Source organism: Gambusia affinis, linkage group LG07 (genome assembly GCF_019740435.1).
Source record: "Gambusia affinis linkage group LG07, SWU_Gaff_1.0, whole genome shotgun sequence".
In the NCBI taxonomy this organism is placed as follows: Eukaryota; Metazoa; Chordata; class Actinopteri; order Cyprinodontiformes; family Poeciliidae; genus Gambusia; species Gambusia affinis.
The window spans coordinates 27,004,708-27,025,621 of NC_057874.1; the positions used below are offsets into that span (position 1 = coordinate 27,004,708).

Genomic DNA, 20,914 nt, shown 5'->3' on the forward strand with positions numbered 1-20,914 from the left:
ACCTGTATGCATAAACCCATTAATGTAAATCCAGGGATATCGATGGTTACAGGTGCATGTCAGTAAATTAAAACTTTACTAAAAAGTTGATTAATTCAATTATTCTTTTTTTTTTTAATCAAGAGAGGAGTACCTTCCAATGGATAAGGAAAAGAAATAAAAAGCATTTCCTTTGGAGAAAATAAATTGCATTTAAATCTTATTTAAAATGCTGTAACCAGAAAAATACAAAATAAATTATTCTAAAAAAAGAAATGCTGTAAAAATAGGATTTTAACAGGAAGAAACATCCAGCAAAACCTGGCTCAGTGTTTCATGAGTTTTATCAATCACAACAAAAAATAAGCCTAGAAAAACACTATTATCAAAAAACACTTAGTACCATTAATCAGCAAACTTTAAGTGCTGTGTCTCTCTAATCCCATAATAATCTCTCTTCACATAACTTTTTTTAGCTAAAAATTATTTTCTGGTGTTCTGAGTCAGTAATAAAGCTTCAATGTTTAACAGAAAATAACTTCACACATTTAGGAAGAAGCTTTATTCATTTAATTTATTAAGATGCTACATAGTCCAACCGGGTCGGGTTGGATTTTTATTTTTTTTACACCAGACTACTCGACTAAGAATTTTAATCATCTTCTCAGATAGACTTTTTATTTATATACATACAAAACAGTTTGAGTGCCTACAATGATCACGGTGATGTTCGGAGACTTCAGGAAGGTGCAGCATAGAACATCTTACAACCAGACCCGAATCCGTTAGTGTTCACACATAACTGCTTTATTTGGTCAGTCCCATACGGTGAAATTTACAGCATCAGAGTCAAATTTACACATTTGATTACCGAGTTATAGTCTGGTGTGTTTAAAAGTGCCAAACATTTGGACGCTCCAAACTGGATAGAACTAAAGAACAACTTTGTGGAAACACTAGAGACTGAACTGTAGCTCCAGTCTGCTCTGCCCTCCCTCCAAAGCAGAAAGTGATCCTCAACCCAAAAACCTCACAGAGATACAGTAAAAACACAAACTCATGTTTATTTCCACTTACTTATCCTCCAATCAGATCCATACCAACTTTCCCTCCACTCAACAGAAGAAAAAAATAGAACATTTCTGACATTTTCTTTATTTCCCAGCAAATGTGAACTGAAAGAAAGCTTTTGTCAACCTTTTTGTGATTATTTCATTTGTACAGATAAAGATAAATATCACCAGCTGCTTATTTTTCCTTCAAAGAGTGACAACTGAAAAAAAGACACTCATCTACCACAGAATATGAATTTGACGATGATTTGTGAACATGGTCCCCCAAAGTTATGGCCCGACTGCATTCATTCTCTGCAAATCAGCTGCAGAGGAATCAGTGATCCTTTTTAGTTTAGTGCATTACAATGTTCGTGATGCAATGCACAGATGAAATCACAAAATGACTAAAAAAAAAAACTCAAAGGCGTGTATTTTTTGGGATATTTTTTAACATGCAATTTGCCAGAAATAAGACAGAATGTCAGCAAATGTCACAATGAGATGGAGGAAAACAAGAGCTGAAAACAGTAGTTTCCCCCTCACATTCAGGACCCTGAACCTGCTGATGTCAGGGAAAACCGTTTAATCTCCTTCAGTCTATTATGTACTAGAATTGTACCTCCATCCTGGCCTGAGAATAACTTGCCCCAACAGGTCACAAGGCAAAGCTTTCATATCGATTTACAGAAACGATCCAAACGTCACTTCAGTTTGCTGAAATACTTTTGACTGCTTTACCTCCTACCAAAGAAAAAATATATATAACATAAAACAAACAAAAAACTGCAAGAAAAAAAGGACAAAGGAGAAAAAAAACAGCAATTAAATTGTGCAAATCTACAGTCAAATGACAAAAAGCAATTAAATTAGATTCAAAAGTTCAGATGCAACACTCGTGTGAACGCATGCAAACATCCTCCTCTGACAAGTGAGGATGTGGTGAGCAGTGATTGACAGGTGCGGGAATAAATTAGGGCAACAAAAAATAAAAAGGGCATGAGGAAATAAAACACCCGTTGTAGTGTTTCTTACACACATCAAAGCTGTTCCACAATCAAAGACGAGATTTTACAAAGCCCTCGACTGGAGAAGAATGTTGTAGCCCTGTGCGCGACCCCTGACCTTTTGGGTCCTCCCTTCCTTTAAAAACAGGGTTCCACCGGAAGGAAAACCAGGATTTACTGTGCGGTGGAGTCGTCACATGTCGGAGAAGATTGGCTCTGTCGTGCATCAATTAGAAAAAGAAAGTCAGTCTAATCAAATAAAACGACATTCGCACAGCTGCAATCTGACCCGGTCGCATCGACGCTATCTCGCTCATTGTTAGAAGACTCACTGAACTGAATTACCAGTTAAATTATGAATCTGTTTCCCCATGAACCCCTGAAACAAATCATCTGAATACATGAAACTTTGGGAAGAAGGCCAGAAGGATTATGCGATGATTATAGAGGTGTTTGTTCTTAAGATGAGTCATGTTTTCCTCTTTTTCTCTCATAGATTACCATTTTAAATTTAAACTTTTTACATAAATGGGACTGAATCAAAACCAGTACCGCCCCACCCACACCCAGCCCCACCAGCAAATATGGCATTCTGATCCAAAAATCCCAGATCCTGTGTGTATTTTCATCCACCATGAAAGCATGCTGCGGCTGACAGAAGTGCTGCGCTCTACAACACCAACTTCCCCACGATGACGCCGACGATGAAGAAGAGGAGGATGAGGGCCAAGGAGCGGGCACTCAAACCTTCCTCCCTCTTCATGGAGCCTGAGGCATGCTGGGGTGATACGATGTTGCTCTTTCTCATCCGGAAACCATCATCTTCCTGCATCGAGTCGGAGGAGGAAGAAAAATGGAGGAAGAGGTTAAAAAAATGTCCGGTTTGTTAATCAGTTGGGTAATGAATGGATTTTATTGATTCATTAAATTTTCTGTTTTTGAAGTTTTATTTTTTGGAAAAACTGGATTTTTTTTCTCACTAATGTCCTCTTTGGGCTTCCATAGTTCAGAGTGATGTCAGCATGCACAAAGCTGCCATTTTATTTGACAAGTTTCTTGTACAGCTTCTATTTACTTCAACTCTACAACCAAATGTTAGGGCCAGGCTACAATTATTTTTATTAATTACAAGAATAAAGTTATAATATTAGCAAAAAATAATTAAATTCGTAATTTTATGAGAACTCTGACACAAAAAACAACAAAAACTAAAATGAGGAATTCTGACCATTTTGTGAAGCTATACTTTTGTAAAAGTTTTATAGATAATTCAGTATTAAGAATATACTTAATAGAAAAGCTATTTTAAATATTTTAACAACAGAATCAAATTATTATCTGAATTCAATTATTTTAAAGAAAGATTGACACAAACTGAGGAGGTCACATCAGATCTTGATAATAAAGACTTTTTCTAATTAAAGCAACTTCTTTGTCATAATTTTGAGACAGTTTATCTTCTAATGTAATGACTGGTGTGGGCATTAATTGCATCGTTCATCATTTATTGTGATAAATTTCTATGAATTTTGGTGCATCATTGTCATAAGAAAATGCCAATTAACAATATTTAAAAGCCTCCAAAACTTTTATTTATTTTCTCCAATGTTTTACAACAGAATCAATAAATATCAATAAAACTGAAAATATGTTTAAATGCAGTTACTGTGTGCATTTAATTCACACTTCTTTAAGTGATTGGTGTCCTAAAGAAATGTATTATGAATCGACATGTTTTTCATGTTTTCGGAGGTATGATTGAGGTATTGATGTAGTCACAGCCATTCAGATAGGTAAAAAAGAAATGATAAATAGTTCTTATGGTCACATTATCACCAAAATATATTGTGATCAAAATTTAAGTCCATATCGCCCCGATTGCCCTTAGTATATCCTCATAATTAAACAAAAATTCTCGTAATCTGGCCCTAATACTCTTTCGGACAACTCAGAAAGAATTATTAAAATGAAAACCACTTTTTGAAAACATTTTCTGTAACTTTCATTCTGGAAAAGAAATATGAGGAAAAAAAATGGGATCTGATTTTATTTTATTTTTTTTTTAATCGCCCAGCCCTAGAAAAGAGTTTATTTATCAGCTCAAAGAAACAGGATCTGCTTAAAGTTTCATCCGACCCAATCCCCTGAGGAACACACAAGGCGCCAGGCTTTAACACACTTCATTTCCCAGCAGCGGGTGGAGTGGGGTTGGGGCGCTCTGTTAGTTTAATCTGAGCCGCAGGACCAGCCAACAATCGCTCTGCCTCTGGCAAAACCTTAAAGGGGAGGGATGGTGGTGATGTTAGAGAGGAGGCCGACTCTCTTGGCAGCCTGGTGGGAGCGTGTGTGACTCATGCCCAGCCCGCCTTTTACAGAACTCCTTTTCAAACCTTACCTCATCGATAGTTGTGACTGATAGCAGGCTCATTGATTTAAATTACTTATTGCAAAACTGGGCTTTGAACTGCTGTGGAAGGGTGGAGGGCTCTCTGCTTTCTTTGACTCAACAAGCTAATTCATTTGCTTTACTTTACCGTGATTATTAATCAGTACCAAAATGACGGTTTATTGAAGTCATATAAACTTTTGATGAAAAGTTTATTTGTTCAATCTGCCTTTCATTTAGGATACAGGATTCATTTCTGCCGTTTGCACACATGAGAACATTTAGGCTTATTAAGTTGCTCTTATGGGGCTGAAACAATTAATCGGATTAATCAGATTAATCTTGACTAATCAATTGTTGAAATAGCTAGTTTAGTAATTGATTAATCATTATTTTGAGTGTACAGACACAAACAAAGCCATTCTCTGAGGGAGGAACATAGATCAGTAATTAAACCAAAATTGTAGGAAAAATATGTAGATTTGAATTTAAGAAAAAAAAATGTTTGTCTGAAAATATGTTCTACCCAAAACTCATCAAGTGGCATAGTTTTAGTTTCACCAGATTCACGTTATTAAAAACTGTCTCCATTTATTAGTTAGTGAATCCAAAAGATTCACTAAGGGCCAAACAGAAAGGGCCAAACTTTTTATATATTGATGTTAGAAGCTTTTTTTTAGCTGCTGATGCATCCTTTGCTGCAAATAATAAAATATACACTAAAGGAATACTATGTTTTTGCATTTTTGATTATAAAATAATTTATAGTAAATAAATTATTTTCTTATTTAAAAAGCAATTGAATTATTTGTTTATTTCCATCTTTTAATGCATTTCTAATGTTGTGTAAAAGAGTTAGGTGAACAGTGGACAGACTGTGCCAAAATTTTTATCCAATTATCAGATATCAGATCAGATTAATAAATTACTAAAATAGTAGTTGGTTGCATAAACATGACAAGACCTTCTCTTATCAATATTTGAATGAGACCTATGGATTATTTCAACAATGAAAACTTTGTTTAGTTTTTTATTTAAAATATATTTAAATAAAATGTTTCACATACTTTTTTTTGCTCATCAGCCAAGTGTTTTCCATAAATATATATATATGTGTGTGTGTGTGTGGTGTGTGTGTGTGTGTAAATAACGTGACATTTCTTGGATTAATACTCATAATGTCATTAATAAAAGTTGAAAAACTATTTCTTAAAAACAAAACAGAACATAAGACAGATCTAAAAGATCCCTTTAGCTTATCTAATGCTAGTTAAGATCTTATTTGAAAAAATCTTAACGTAAATGGAGTTCAGCGTTTGAAACCAACTCTAAATCTTTTAAATAACTGAGCTTGTTGATCAGAAGCATCCAAACATATTTAATCATTTGACACTCTGTTTGAAAAACCAACAATGTTCATTATTTAGACTGGGTGTCCCAGTCTAAATAATGAGTGGTTTTATTTGTGAAATTGTATTTTCAGGGAGATAAGTAATCACATTCTTCAAAACAAAGACAAAATTTTAAACCACATTTAAAACAACATTTTAGCCAAGCATTTTTTTACTTTATTTAATTTCCCCTTGGGATCAATAAAGTATTTTTTGTACTGAACAAACTGAAGTTTCCCATCCATCTATTGACTTGTGAGTCTTTGAGAAATGGACAAGAGAATAAAGGAGGACGAGAAGGAATGAAGTAATTCTTGTCTTTTGAGTTGTTTTACTCACTCTGATCTGTTTGTTTTCTTCCCGTAGCCTTTGAGCCTCCATCCTTCAAGGGCAAAGCGCAGATGACTGACTTCACAAAACACGACATCTTATTGGACTCCATGTCATGCTGTAAGTGGGTTACGGAGAGTTGATGCAATCAGTAAACTGGTGCTAAAATGTTTACACTGAGATTCCCAACAACGTGCAAGTCGCCTGGCACGAAGTTAGAACCATCTGTTTACATTTGGGAACTTTAACACTGTTCACTGACAACGGTGGAAAGACACAATAAAGGAGGATGAGAAGGAATGAAGTAATTCTTGTCTGAGTTATTTTACTCACTACTGAAGATGACTCTGACTTCAGCAAGCTCGACGACATCTTATTGGACTCCATGCTGTTGAAGTTAAAAGTGTGGTTGTTGCAAGAAAAGGTGAAGAAACACAAGAGGAAATGGAAAAATAATTGACAACCAGAACTTGTAAGAAAATAAATAAACAGCCTCTGTTTAAAAGTATATATAACACTGTTCAGATGACAACGGTGTTAAAGACACAGTAGTACAACAGTTTGAGGGGAGTTCACCCAGGAGTGCCTTTCATAAGAGGATCAAGCTGGTTTCCATCACCATTATGTCTGCCTAAAACACTCCATGGCACACAGCCCCTACTGGGAGCCCAGCAAATCTCTCATGTAGGTCATAACTAATTCAAAACAACTACTGAAGGTTGTTTTTGGTCCCTGTGTGCAAGAAGCTGTTAGACTAAGCTGCTATTTATTAGATAACACATGTCTACTAATACGCTAAAGGTTTATTAAACAATTAATATGATAAATAACCACAAAGTTATAATGAATAGCCAGCAGCACAAGAAATATTACATTAGCAAAATTAACCAAATTATTACAGACACAGACTGTTAAAAATTACTTATTTTCCCAAGAATATATTAGACAGATTTAAAATAATACACATATATTTGTACCATAACAAAAACAAAAAAATTAATTAATATTGGCATTATTAATATCCAATAACAGTGACATTAATAATAGATATTTGTATTTATTTGAACCGGTTCATAATTCTCAGAACTGGTAAACAAAATTTGAGTTTTGTTTATCAAAAGCACAAATTTAGTCTTAGTATTAAAATCATAATTTGCAATGCTTGACACACTTCTGCTAATGTGCTAACAGTGGAGCTAATTTTTAATTTAGCTCTTCTGCTAAGTTTGAATGAACAAATAAATCAGTCATGATCATATCTACCACAGCAAAGGTTTGAAAATCTGCCGATGTCACTGTTTTTTTTGTTTTTTTTTGCTTTTATATTTGTAGAGCCTCACAATAAAAATGACAGATATCTTCACACTAACATATTTGTTTAGTTTGAGGAGTAAAATTTAGAAAAGTTTGGTAGATCTGAGTCACAATTTTCCCTCCGTGGAATAAAGTTGATAATTTAGCACAGCTTGATGGAAAATGAAGGAGCTCATTTAACGGTGTGAAAACATAAAAATACAGAAGTCAAATCCCTACAGATTTCTATGGAATTTCACTTTTTATTGTGAGAGAAGGTTAACAAGTATTCAACTTGAAAGCTGAACATGGATTTTAAATATAATCATGCACTTTTAGTAAATATAAGATAAAAGTATAGATAATAATCGCACATTAATGCTTTATTTAATCAAGATAAACCAAATACTTTAGTTATCATTTACAAGACTTTTAAATATTTAAAACTCTCAAAGTAAAAACAGATGTCTTAACAAGATTCCACTTCTTCTGACAGTAAGCACTAAATCTTCAAAATTATTTAGTTTTTGAAAAGTTAAATACATAAAACCAGTTCAGTGTTCATGTCTGATTTTCTAGATATTTTGTCTATTGATGTACAACAGCAGTGTAAACAATCAACAAAAATATTATAACTAGGAAAACTTAAGAATCTTTTTTATTTTAATGAAGACAGTGAGAAGGCCAGCCAGAAACAAAACTGATACTGTAATGGTTTAAGTGTTTTTAATGTGTTTTCCACATTTGCAGAACAAGAAAATGCAGAAACAGTTTAGCTTTAGAGAAAGTATTTGAGCATATATTCCCAAACCACAACCAAAGAATGATTAGAAACACTTACCACTCCCTCCATGTCCGTCATGTCAGGAGGTGCTAGCATGGACTGGACCATAAACTTGTGCTTACTTTTTTCATTTGGGTCGTATTCAAAGGGTTGCAACATGACTGAAAAACAAAAGGACAATCAGTGACAGAAAAAATGAGCAAAGCATTACTTTAGCTTATCTGAGTCACAATATACTTCAGATTGGCTTTAGGGATTTTTTAAGCAACAGCAGTAAATCTGAAAAGAAATTTGGTTGGAGATGAAAGAAGAAAGACACAATTGTTTTCAATATAATAAGTTTTCATTTTCTTTTATTTGAACTGGCAACATTTTTTGAATATGATAAGACATAACAGTGTTTGATTTAAAAATCCCTTCCTATGAATAGTGTTGCAACCAATAAATCAGAACATAAATCGGACAGTTTTATTCTTGTTAATGTTTGACAGATTAGACGGAAATATCTGTCTTTTCCCTGCTAAATAAATGCATCAAAATTTTATGAGCTGAGTTTGAGTTTAAAAATATTTATGATTCTAAAATTATTTAAAACTAACCTCAAAATCACAAAACCACAATTTCCAATATGTCATTATTTGTCACATAAATAAGATGCAATGTTCGTTAAAAACATTTTTAAAAAGTACATGCCCTAAACCTTAGAATTGTACAAACTATTTAAAATTATAACCAGGCATGGTACTTTTTTACCATTACTACATGGTAGTATCAATTCTTCTTTTAAATAAAATGTATATAAAAAAAAAAAAAAATTCCCTTCTCACCCACCGCGGGTGGTGATTCTTCTTCCTCTTAGCTCGGGTCCTCTACCAGAGGCCTGGGAGCTTGAGGGTTCTGCGCAGTATCTTGGCTGTGCCTAGGACTGCACATTTCTGGACTGAGATGTCTGATGTTGTTCCTGGGATCTGTTGTAGCCACTGTTCCAGTTTGGGGGTGACTGCCCCGAGGGTCCCGATGACCACAGGCACCACTGTGGTCTTCACCTTCCAGGCCCTCTCCAGTTCCTCCCTTAGGCCCTGGTATTTCTCTAGTTTCTCATGCTCCTTTTTCCTGATGTTGCAGTCACTTGGTATTGCCACATCCACCACAACGGCTTTCCTCTGTTGTTTATCCACCACGACTATGTCTGGTTGGTTCGCCCTCACCATTTTGTCTGTCTGGATCTGGAAGTCCCACAGGATCTTAGCTCGGTCATTCTCCACTACCTTCGGGGGTGTTTCCCACTTTGATCTTGGGGGTTCCAGTCCATATTCTGCACAGATGTTTCTGTACACTATGCCTGCCACTTGGTTGTGTCGTTCCATGTATTCTTTCCCTGCCAGTATCTTGCACCCTGCTGTTATGTGTTGGACTGTCTCAGGGGCCTCCTTGCACAACCTACACCTTGGGTCTTGTCTGGTGTGGTAGATCTGGGCCTCAATTGCTCTGGTGTTTAGGGCCTGTTCCTGGGCGGCCATGATGAGGGCCTCTGTGCTGTCCTTCAGTCCAGCTTTTTCCAGCCATATATATATATATATATATATATATATATATATAATATATATATATATATATATATATATATATATATATATATATATATATTCTTTTTTTTTTTTCCTTCTGATATTTTATTGCTTTACTTTTTATGTTTCTACCGTTTGGCCAAAGTCACAGCATGGTGTATGTTAGTTTTGTGGGATAATCAAAGCAAATATTGATTATTTTCTCTTTCTTATAAAAATGTTTTAATCAAAAAAGTAAAAGAAATGGAAGAAAAACTAAGTAATGCAGAACCCTTCCCCCCACAGAGTGAGTATTGTTTTCACACCTTTAGTTTATTCATCACCTTCAGCCTCATGGAAATCAAAAATAGAATTTATTTTTGCACCAACAGATAAAACTGAACCGCAGGCAGCATTTCTTACAGCTTGAAATGTCCGTCATGTCTACATAAAAGTCAAAGGCTTTGAGACTGCTTGTACAGCATGGAAAAAGTGGTGGATATGACTGGTTTCTGTTACCATGATGATGATACAGCGATGGACCAACAGATACCCCTGGGGCTAATCTTTCTAACAACTTTGAAGCCTTTTTCTTTCCAAACATTACATATTGGCCTAACCAAAAGCAGGTGTGGAGAATATTTCTCCTCAGCCCCTCGCTTTATCAGTCCTCCTAGTATTTGATGTCACCGAGAAGGTATTTTAAAGCTGTAAAAATGATTTACAGTAATCACTTACTCGTGTCGTCAAACAGAGGTCTGGAAAGATGAAAATGGTTATAAATGGAGGATAATTTACCTCCCTTGACTCCAACTTTTAAATCAGGATGTAATCAGAAGCCATATTTCTACATCAGTGCTGATTACATCCACTATGTTTGTGAGATTTTTTTTATTATTATTATTTTAATATAATTTCACTGAAAACAAATGACCTATATTCATAGCTGGCCTGGATATCAGCATGACTTTCACCTATGGCACATGCCAATGCTCCCAAGAGCAAAGTTGTGCACCATTTCAGCAATCAATGTGGCTCAACACTGCAAATCAGAAACAGACGGCATGAACAGATTGAGAATGTCCTGTTTCAGTCAGACCCAATTTGCACAACCATCTAGCTTGGGTCCGCTGGGACAACACCGGAGAATGGAGGCAGGAAAGTATGAATGCTTTTTAGAGTAACAATGAAGAGTGTTAAAAAGATTGTTTGAGATGAGAAAAGGTCATAAGACCTCAAAAAGAGCTTCTTTTTTAAGTTGTGTTATTTATTGCTCTAGTCTAATGCCAGAACTAGCACTTTCTGAAACTCTCAGGAGCTAAATGTAGTAAGCACAGCAAAGGCAGCTGGGTAAACAACAACCCTGAATAGAAGCCCTAAAAAAAGCAACAACAGAAAGCAGAAGATGTAAAAAAGATATAGAACTTATATTCTTTTGAGCTTATTTAACAGCAGATGAGGAGATACGTTTCAAATCAAAAGTTATGTACATTTTGGCAAAACAGATTGAAATTGCAGCTGCATTCAACTTTAAAAGAAAACAGTGCTGCTATGACGTGATGTCTTAGTGTAAAGATTTATACGGATAAACTCTTAAATCAGAACGTCTATATAAGTGGAAACTGACCAACATAAAGTGGTTTGTTTACATCAACAAGTCTGTAAAATCTGAAACTGGTGCACAGAAAACACTTTTCCCCTTTCTGACAACTGAAACGATGCAGTTTGTTGTTAAGATAGTTGTCTAACTCAAATCGATTCATTCAGACGTAAAGATTTTACGCCTGGAAGCTAAGCTGCTACAGAAGATAAACATTAAACAACATTAAAGAGCATAACCAGATCTTCCATGAATGCTAGTTTTCTTATTCTGTCTAGTAAAATACGTTTAAGATGTTTCCCAGATTTAAAACTTTTTAAGGAGTCTTATTTTGAAGTATGGCAGGAAGAAGTTCTTGAGTTGTCAACCCAACAAGTCAATTTCCAAGCATCTACTGCTTGAAAATTGAGGTGTTAGCATGTTATGACAGTCATGAACCTTTCATGCACTAACATACTTCACTCAGAGGCCTCTTCACATACGCTGCAAGACTGACTGCTTTCTAAAGTGCTTCCTGCTCGTAGCATCACCATCCACAAAAACATTCTGAAGATACGAGTTATAACAATACTTAATTTCTCTTTGGGATAGATAAAGCCATTTCGTATTTTAATTTCTGATTTGAATAAGGACTGCTCCTCTTTTAATTTGTTTGTGTTCCAATACCTTGGGTATCCAATAAAAATACAAAAGGTCACAGAGAGAAAGAAGATCTATTTCCAAAAACACAAAAAGGACCATCCTCAGTTTTGTTTCATTTCAGATTGAATTCAGATTCCTTAAAACTCAGTCTGTGATATGTAAAACACTTACTTGTGGAAAGAATAGCTTTCCCTCAAAATATTGCAATAAATTTGCCTTTTCTTTTTCACATGGACCACATACTGTGCATCAGCTAGTCTCGTCAGCTCACAGTCCAAATAGCATTACTTTGGTTTATAGTTGTGTTCAAAGCAAAAACCTGGCAACAGAAAGTCAAACTTACAAAAGACTTTACATACAGGGTGAGATTAAAAAACAGAGCTTTGTCAAAAAGGGGTGCTGAGACATTGACCTGAAGATAAAACTAACAAGAATGAGAAAGCAAACTCTCCAAATGTATTCAGATTTCTAAGGGCACAATGCCTTTACTCCCCTGATTATGTACTTCTGAGACTGTCCTAGTCAATTAAATCTGAAAGGGAAATAAGTACTGAGACTACACAGAAATAACCTGCAAGTCATCGGCTTCCACTTTATACGCTGAACTTTGTTATGAAAATATATTTGACTTGAAATGGAGCTAGTACGCCGTCTGATTATTAGAAAACACCAGACATAACTCGGAGACTTTTGAGCTGATATATTGAGTAAATATCTACTCAGATCTCAGCCTGGACAGATGAATCAGTCTCTGGTTCAGTCAAAACAAAAAGCCCACAGGAAATAAACGTAAGGACAGGCTAATGAAATGATAACACTATCCAGAGAGGCCTAAACTTTGTCATAAAAACATTCACAATGAGCTACATACATTTTAATAGTTGTGGATATGAAATATGTTTTTACATGGTAAAGTTCTACTTTTCCATTTAGAAGATGTTAACACCAATCATGAACAACATTCTTGTGGTTGCAGTCAAACTCAGCATATAGTTACACCAAAGCAATATCTAAAATTATATTAGGAATTAATGCAAAATTTTGATCTATTTTGCATTAATCAAAACTAATGCATTAATTTTGATTAATTATTTCGATACATTTCAACCCGTTTAAATGTAATTAATCACTTGCATAAATTGTATTTATTTATTTTTATTTGCATGATTCTGGTACACCTATAAATCTGACACACAAGCACCATCCACAAACAACTCAGTAGATTACATTTCTCACTTAGTTACTTGGGATTAGTCTCCAAATAATTAATCTCATTTAATTGCATTTTAATTGTACACCATATATTGACAAAATAAGTAACTTTCTCAATTTAAAAACATTTTTTACTGCTAAATTACTCAATATATAGATTACATGAAATGTTATAATTCAGATGTTTCCAATTTTCTAAATGTTGCAAACCCACAGCAGCTCTTATGACTTTACATTAACAGGCTAAGTTGGATTTTATGTTTTAGTACCAAATCGCCACCAAAAGCAACAAGCGATGTTACTAGACTTTTTAATAAAGAAAGCATAAGGAGCAACAATTTGAATTAAATTTAGTAGAACAAAGTCTAGCCAAATATGATTTGAGACAGTCAGTATAGATAATATTTTACTATTTTTACTTTCAAAGGTATGAAAAACCTGAAATCCATCTGAATGTATCCATCAAAACAATGTGCTCTGTTTTTAATAGGTACATTTTCTCAAATGCAAGAATCCACATTTCATGGTTCTGTCAACTGCAGTGCTTTAAAAACACCATATAAGAGGGAGTACTTGCTGGAAAAAGAAACTGGTTACAGAGCACACCTTTAAGTTTCCCAACAAAATTCCATTCTGAGGCAAGAAATCCTGCTTTGTGACTCCAAGCTGACCCTTTTCAGCCTAATAAGGGTAATAAATGATTGCAGCTGAGATGGGACTCAGCTTGTCACCTACTGTTGACAGCGAGCAGCAGTAACTCAGTCTAGGGTTGTTGACACCAGATAGGGGAAGCTGTAAAATGAGCATCTGGTTGGGGTGTCACAGTATGGAAACATTCGTCTCTTTAATAAAGCGCGAGTAGAAACGCAGCCTGGTACAACTCGCTGTACTGTCTGGCTTTTTTGAGAAAATCCTTTGAAAATGTCCTTCAAATTTTCCCATTGTCACCCAATGTAAAAAATATTATTTATATATACATATATATAATATTTTTTATTGTAATAATTACTGGAACAATTTATCATCCAGGAAAAAAATTTTTTTTGTGACAATCCAACTGGTGTATTATATTATTTTATAGTTACTGACTAAATATCCAACATTTTAATCCTAGTCAATGAACTACAGTGGACTTCCAGCAGCACATACACAAGTTTGATTGACAGCACTAAAATCCGCCTCCTGGCTCCGATTGGTTGTTTCCAGTTAGCACTGGCAGAAGGCAGAAAAGTACATTTTTTTCACAGATTATCCGACTCAAACTACAGTCATGATATAACAATCATTTTAACAAATTTTAACAAATAAAATAAAATAAAAAAAAGAGTTATATATGCACAGTTGAAGCCATCTTTGAACAACTACCAAAGCTAACACCCGCTCCTGAGGGCACAGCCAATCAGAACCAAGGAAAATAAATAGTGTTCCTGGATCTGCTGCTTTGCAAACACCAGCCAATAGCGTGTCAAGTACAATTGCACCTGTATATTTCATCTTCTTACACTCCATTTTATTTAGATTTACTATGAAATAAATCCAAGAATAAGCAAATTTGGAGTCACGTTCCAGAGAAAAATTGACCATAACACTGGGGTTCACTGAAACTTGAAGGAAAATCTAACAAACAAGTCAGTACTACTAATTTATCCTTACCAGAGACATTGATTGAGGTGCCTGCATCAATGATGCCGCTGTTAGGCCGCACACAGTACCGGCGGGGCGCTGTTGTCTTGACCTTAAAACATACATTCCTGTCTGTAGGGTTGGAGAGCTTAAGATTTGTGGTCACCACGTCTGAAAACGGACCTGAGAAAAAAGTAAACAGAAGAGACCCGTAAAATTATGAACTTTACGTAATCTTAATGGTTGGAAAAAATTAGAGAAAAAAGAAAAGAGAGAAATAATTTTCAGGAAGAGACACATAAATTAAACCTGCAGAGAGATTCTCTGTATTTTATAGCTAGGGATGTTATGATCTGAGCGACCACACAAACAGGTTTATACCATTCCTTGGTCAGATTACTGCAATGCCAATTGCTAGAAAAGCAAGACAAATCAAAAAAGACAGATGTGGAATAAACTGTAACTGGCACACAAACTCAAAAGGTTCGTAATGTCTTTAAGCTACACAGTAAAAAATAAAAAATGAGTCAAAGCAAATGATCAAGATACATCAATGTATACATCCATCATTTACTGCTACAGGGGAAACACCAGCAACAGAAAAACAATCAAATAACAAAAGACTATTTCAAACAAATGCATGTTTTAATAAACTGAACTGAAAAGTATCTGTAATCCAGAAAAAATAAATCTAAATCACATTCTTCTTTTATCGTAAAACCTAAAAACAGGACAGCTAAAGCACTTTGGCTTCAATTAACTACAGGCATCATTACAGATGCAGCCCACATCTCTACAAGGCTCTCCAAGGCCAGCCGCATTAGGTTGCACAGATTTGTCAATATCGCAGAAAACTAGAGTCCATGAAGAAAAAAAAAAAAAAAAAAACAGTGCTAAATCTAAAAGGGTTGGCGAAGCTTTAATTAATTATTCATATAGATTGCAAAATAGGATAAACATCGTTCTCATACCAAATTTAAATCCTCAATGTAGAACAGACAGAAATTCTTGTTATTTGCAAAAGATTTTAAATTGAATGTAATTTAAAGTATTAAAGCTGGGGGCAATGAAATCTCACAAATGACGACAAACAGTCTTTTGGCAGAGAAAACTCATCACATGTCGTTTGTACACTGGTCCCATATTGTGTAAATAATGCAAGATGGCTGACTCAAGCTTGAAATGCTTTAAAGACCTTGTGTTGCTAATTTAAAGCTGAAATAAATGACTCTTAGTGGAAACCCTTAAGGACTTAATAGGGCCTTGCAAACACAAATGAAAATTTCATGAATAAATAAAATTTGAGTCAAATTACAGTTTACATCCTGAGAAATGTGGGGCTGACAGAAAGCTTTCAGGCCCTTCAAGCTCTTTTTCTCATCCGTTTACACAACATTCATAACTATAACAAAGCAAAAATGTGGATTAGTAATAGTCTGGTATCAATTTAATTAAAATAAAACAGAAATATACAATTTAGTAACAGTATGAATGTCAAAACAGACATTAATGCATCCTTCACAAAGAAATAATATTTTATTTAGAGTTCAGGTTAACCAAGCTGAATTTTCTGATTTTTTTTTATATAAAAGCAGAGGCAGCATAAAAATTATATAGCACCAGAAAGGGGTACCATGGCAAAGTTAACATTAAGACCAACTTAAAAGGGAATCATGAACTGTAATAATCTATCAGCAACTCCTATAGCAGTCAAAAGTCAAAATACAGCTGAAGACATAAAAATAACACCACTGATAACAGCAAAGCAGCGTCAGCCCCCTTCTATTACTTCTCTGTTCAGTAGATAAGGATTTAGCACTAATAAGAAGTAAACATTAACAAATGTTGTGCTCACATGGGAGCTGACAAGCAGAGCAGCTGTGGGAACCTACTCTGCTGATTAAAACAAAAACGATGATGAAATATAAACAGAAAGAAAACAGGCCTGTTGCTGGATACATTTTCACTGGCCGGATCCTTTACAAAACATACTAAACTTTTTGTACAAACCGGATCCTTGTTTACATTGGATCTGGTTTGCCCACCTGAATCCAAAATTAATACTTCCATGAAGGACATTACTACTTTTAAGTGTTATCTTATCTATGGATTAGCTATATGGGAAATATAGCTAATGGGTACTAAATTCCTGGCTACTTATTAGTTTCAATAAGAAGCCAGTTGTTGAACATATTCTGATCGTTGTCAGAGGTGCTTTATAAAAGGTTTCCACAGTATCAAAAAACAGTGGAGTATTTTTCATTATCGAGTTTCAACTTTAATTTTGTTAATTAGTCCTAACTACATTTCTGTGGTTAACAGCAATATGTTTTCAGGCTATATAAGATAATAATCATGCCAATTTTGAATTATTTCCATTAGGGTGAATAAAATTTGTTTTTCTCATTCTGAAACATAACATACTAAATCCATCAAAAAAATGTTTTTGTCCAATTTTTGCTCAGACCGGACAAAAGCAGCATTGAAATTAATACAATACAAAGCAAAAACAAACAATGTCTCCTCGGAAACTGAATTCAGCATACTGAATGTCTCTTTCACCTTCTGCACAAATAGCATTGAATTTGTTGAAATGTTTTCTACATTGGCAGAGAACTAAAACTGAAATGAGTCCCTCCCAAAATAACAGTGATAAAGGGAATTCATAATTGACTAAGCAACAATAAAAAAAAATCTGATTAAAACTTGAAAGCAGATGAAATAGCAAGATCATTTTACAGTTTACAGGCTAAAAGTTTTTAAATGTAATGTTTAACTTCTAGAAAACTTTTTTTAAATATATATTTTTTAATAAGGTCCTTATTTATTTATTTTTAGCCAACACAAAATTAATATATTGTATCAACAGTAATCCCTATCTGCAGGTCTTCTATGTTGTGAAAAATGTTACAGCTTACAAAATACTATTTGTTTTCCTATTTAACAATTATAAATTACTCCTACTGCTTGTATTAAATGTTTTATCTATAGAGGCAGCTACTCCGAGTATAAAATTCAAAACTGAGTAAAGCAAACGTTTACTGATAAAAACATGGAAATAGGCCAGATTTAAGATAAAGTTTCAGATCAGCAAACATCATCAGCTACTGATATTTCCCTTCTTTTCTGATCAAAGACAAAAGGTAAATTCACACCTTCATAATCTTGGTTTGAAATCTAAAAATAAACTTCAATGTAACAATTCAAAATATTGTAACACCTGATCTACTTCTTCCTGGAAGTAGCTTTGGGTCTATTCCAATTTATGAAAACCATAAATAAAAGCTGAAGACTATTATGAAAAGATTATATTTAAGAAACATAATACATAGCTAGATCTTACAGTCGAATACTTTTTTTCCTTGGATTATTATTAATGTCTGTGGTGACAATATAAGTGTTCAAAGGTGAGAAAGTTCACTTCTTGATTATTCAGGATATTTAATCAAGAGGTCATTAACAAAGCTAAACGGTCGAAACTTTATTTACAGGGTTTTCACACTGTGTGCCTACAGAACTACGGTACTTAGGGATTAATTATGAGCATGTGATTTGTGGTTATTACCTCATGTGCTAAGACTGAAATCTTTTTGTCTTGTGCAGAACCATAGATTAACACAATTAAATAAAAAAAAACAGCAAAATCATGTGCAAAGGTTTTAAGACTTATAGGATTACATTGTTGCCCATAGTTATAAGAAACAATTAAAATTGCAGAAAGAAATAAAAAGCGGCTTTGCAGGAGTGGTTGCTGTTTTTACTACCTGGCATTACATCTGGGAGGCTTTAAGCACAACAAATAAGAAAATACCTTACAAGTTGATGTCAAATGCATCAACAAAATAGTGCCACTTTAAACAATGATTGTGACTAGCTAAACCACAAAAAAGGTTATGATTAAGGCTTTACAACCTTTGCACAACACTGTATACATGTACTACAAACTAGTGTCCAATCAGTAAACTAAGTAAGAGTCAAAAATATGATAGTGTAAAAGATGTGCAAAAGTCAAAACTTGGGCTTTTTTCAATAAATAAAATCATGATATTTTTATACTCACATCCAGGTTGAAAAAATAAGCTGACCTGAGGCTAAGAGGAGAGACTGTTAAAAGAATAAAGAAGTTGCAAAACACAGATAGACTATTTATTTTATTCCACTACATGACCTCACCTTTCACCTCTTCTTCGGTTACCCTGACCTGGCATGTGGCTCAAGTGATAACAAGATCCCACCAAAAGTGAAATGGCATCTTTTTCTTCATGCATGTGGAAAAGTTGCCACTGTGTTATTTAAAACAATTTTGACCAGATGTGTTGCAGACTTAAAAGCTGATATACCAAGAATATCATTAATAAGACTTAATGCCTGTTAGTCACGTTTTCATTTTAAAATTCTCCATTGTCTCCTTTGTTTGGAGTCATGATTGCTAATCAAGAATGATGATTATCTGTAACACATTCCTTTGTGCAGTTGATAAAGTTAGATGTGCATTAAATATGTCCTCAACAAAATTGCAATAAGTGCTTGTGCAAAAAGACAAATGTAGCAATAATTAAACAATTTCAGTGATATTTCAATTCATCTAACTGAAGACTGAGTATTAAATTGCATAGGAGCATGATTAGACTATATGTTTCTTTTGAACACATTAAGATTTCAACTTTTTGCATTTTTCATGCTAACTAAAACAATCCCTAATTAATACATAATTAATGCATCATTTAATGAATGATTTGAATCGTTCATTAAACCCATTCAAGTAAATATTTCACAATTACATGGTGGATATATTATAATTATTCTATTTTTTTTTTTATTTGTGTCTCATAAATATCTATCAGTGTCTGAGTAGTTTATTTTCTTGAGCAATCAACTTATCTCTTTTGTGGATTTCAAGAGCCAAAGTTTAATATTTGGAGCTGTGGCAGAGCTTTTCAATCTTCTGCAGCATGCTGAAGTAGAGTACAATGGGAGTTTATGTAACATTATTTGGGCCTAAAGCAACGTGATATCTCTAAACCCAATACCAAGCGTAGCTAGGATGTTTGCTACTGTTGCTGAACTCTCAACAGTGAATGTCGACGGCACCGTAATGATGTTAAACAGCAGAAGCTGCCCCGTATCCCCGTCCCGTGTGCTGTCAAGTCATTAGATGACAGCTGGCTGGCCAATCAGAGAGCAGGCTAATGCTACTAAGCTATCATTGCTAGAGGTGATTTAGCTGTGGAGTTTTAAGGCATTTTTACTATTTCACAAAGCTTTATTACGCACAAGAGATTAACAATACCTTCTGTAAGCTAACTGGTGTGCGTTTCATGTATGAACTTTTAAATATGATTGCTGCAGGAAAAATTAGCGACATGGCCCAGCTAACTTCACCGTCGTAAGCTAATCCAGCTAGGAGACACCTAGCATGAGACCTTTCAGAAAAGCCTTGGGTCTTTACAAAGCAGTACTGTCAAAATACAACTGCTCTGCAGCTTCTCTCCGTTTTGATTATTCCTACACTGGACTGCCCCCCATTTTCATGCTGGCAGAGGAAGCTCCCCCTCCCCTTCTCTCGTCCACAGCCGGGGCCCTCCCCTCTTACCTCTGAATTTCAGTTCGTGCTGAGGCTCCAAGAGCAGAACCTGTTCCGGCCTGGCCATATCCCAACAACTGGAGCGGGGTTATCGCACTGCAACCGCTTCCTGACACCTAGCCCCCGTGTTAGGATGTTGTTAAACCTGCTAAGGGCAGCTGTTTTCTGTGAACTGGCGGTGTATATTCCGTCCCCCGCGGTCACAAGTACTACCAGAGCTGCTAAAGGCTGCTGTGATGCAGCAGGAAGGGAGTCAGCCTAGTGACGTCACTGCCTCTGCATAGCCGCCCGGCTGGGGAGGGGTGATGCCGGGCTGGGGAGGACCCAAGGCTGGCGGGGGCCCCTTCACCCTGCTGGGGGCTTTAGGAAATCTGAACCCAACAAACAGATAGGTGCAGGTTTCAGCTTCAGAATGAAACACCTGTTTACACCCTGTCACCCTCAGTGCTGAAACAGCTGCAACTTCTTTCTTTAATTCAGCATA

General features: G+C 35.1%; 1 protein-coding gene across 1 annotated transcript; it reads right to left on the reverse strand.

Annotated features, from left to right (window-relative positions):
- Positions 1 to 526: 526 nt before the first annotated feature.
- LOC122833952 (vesicle-associated membrane protein-associated protein B-like) lies at positions 527 to 20,810 on the reverse strand. Its single transcript, XM_044121950.1, has 6 exons — positions 20,440 to 20,810; positions 14,877 to 15,029; positions 8,280 to 8,383; positions 6,321 to 6,370; positions 6,155 to 6,197; positions 527 to 2,864 (listed from the first exon to the last, which is right to left on the reverse strand). Exons 1-6 carry the CDS (start codon positions 20,495 to 20,497, stop codon positions 2,709 to 2,711), a joined length of 564 nt encoding a protein of 187 aa, XP_043977885.1. The 5' UTR covers positions 20,498 to 20,810; the 3' UTR covers positions 527 to 2,708.
- Positions 20,811 to 20,914: the final 104 nt, after the last annotated feature.

Bases quoted from the DNA above. Each gene is read 5' to 3' on its own strand.
- LOC122833952 (XM_044121950.1), bottom strand. From the start codon at position 20,497: ATGGCCAGGCCGGAACAGGTTCTGCTCTTGGAGCCTCAGCACGAACTG. The intron at 15,030-20,439 runs GTAAGAGGGGAG...CTTTTTTCTCAG, and splicing joins GCACGAACTGAAATTCAGAG to GTCCGTTTTCAGACGTGGTG. The intron at 8,384-14,876 runs GTAAGGATAAAT...TTTGTTTTTCAG, and splicing joins CACCTCAATCAATGTCTCTG to TCATGTTGCAACCCTTTGAA.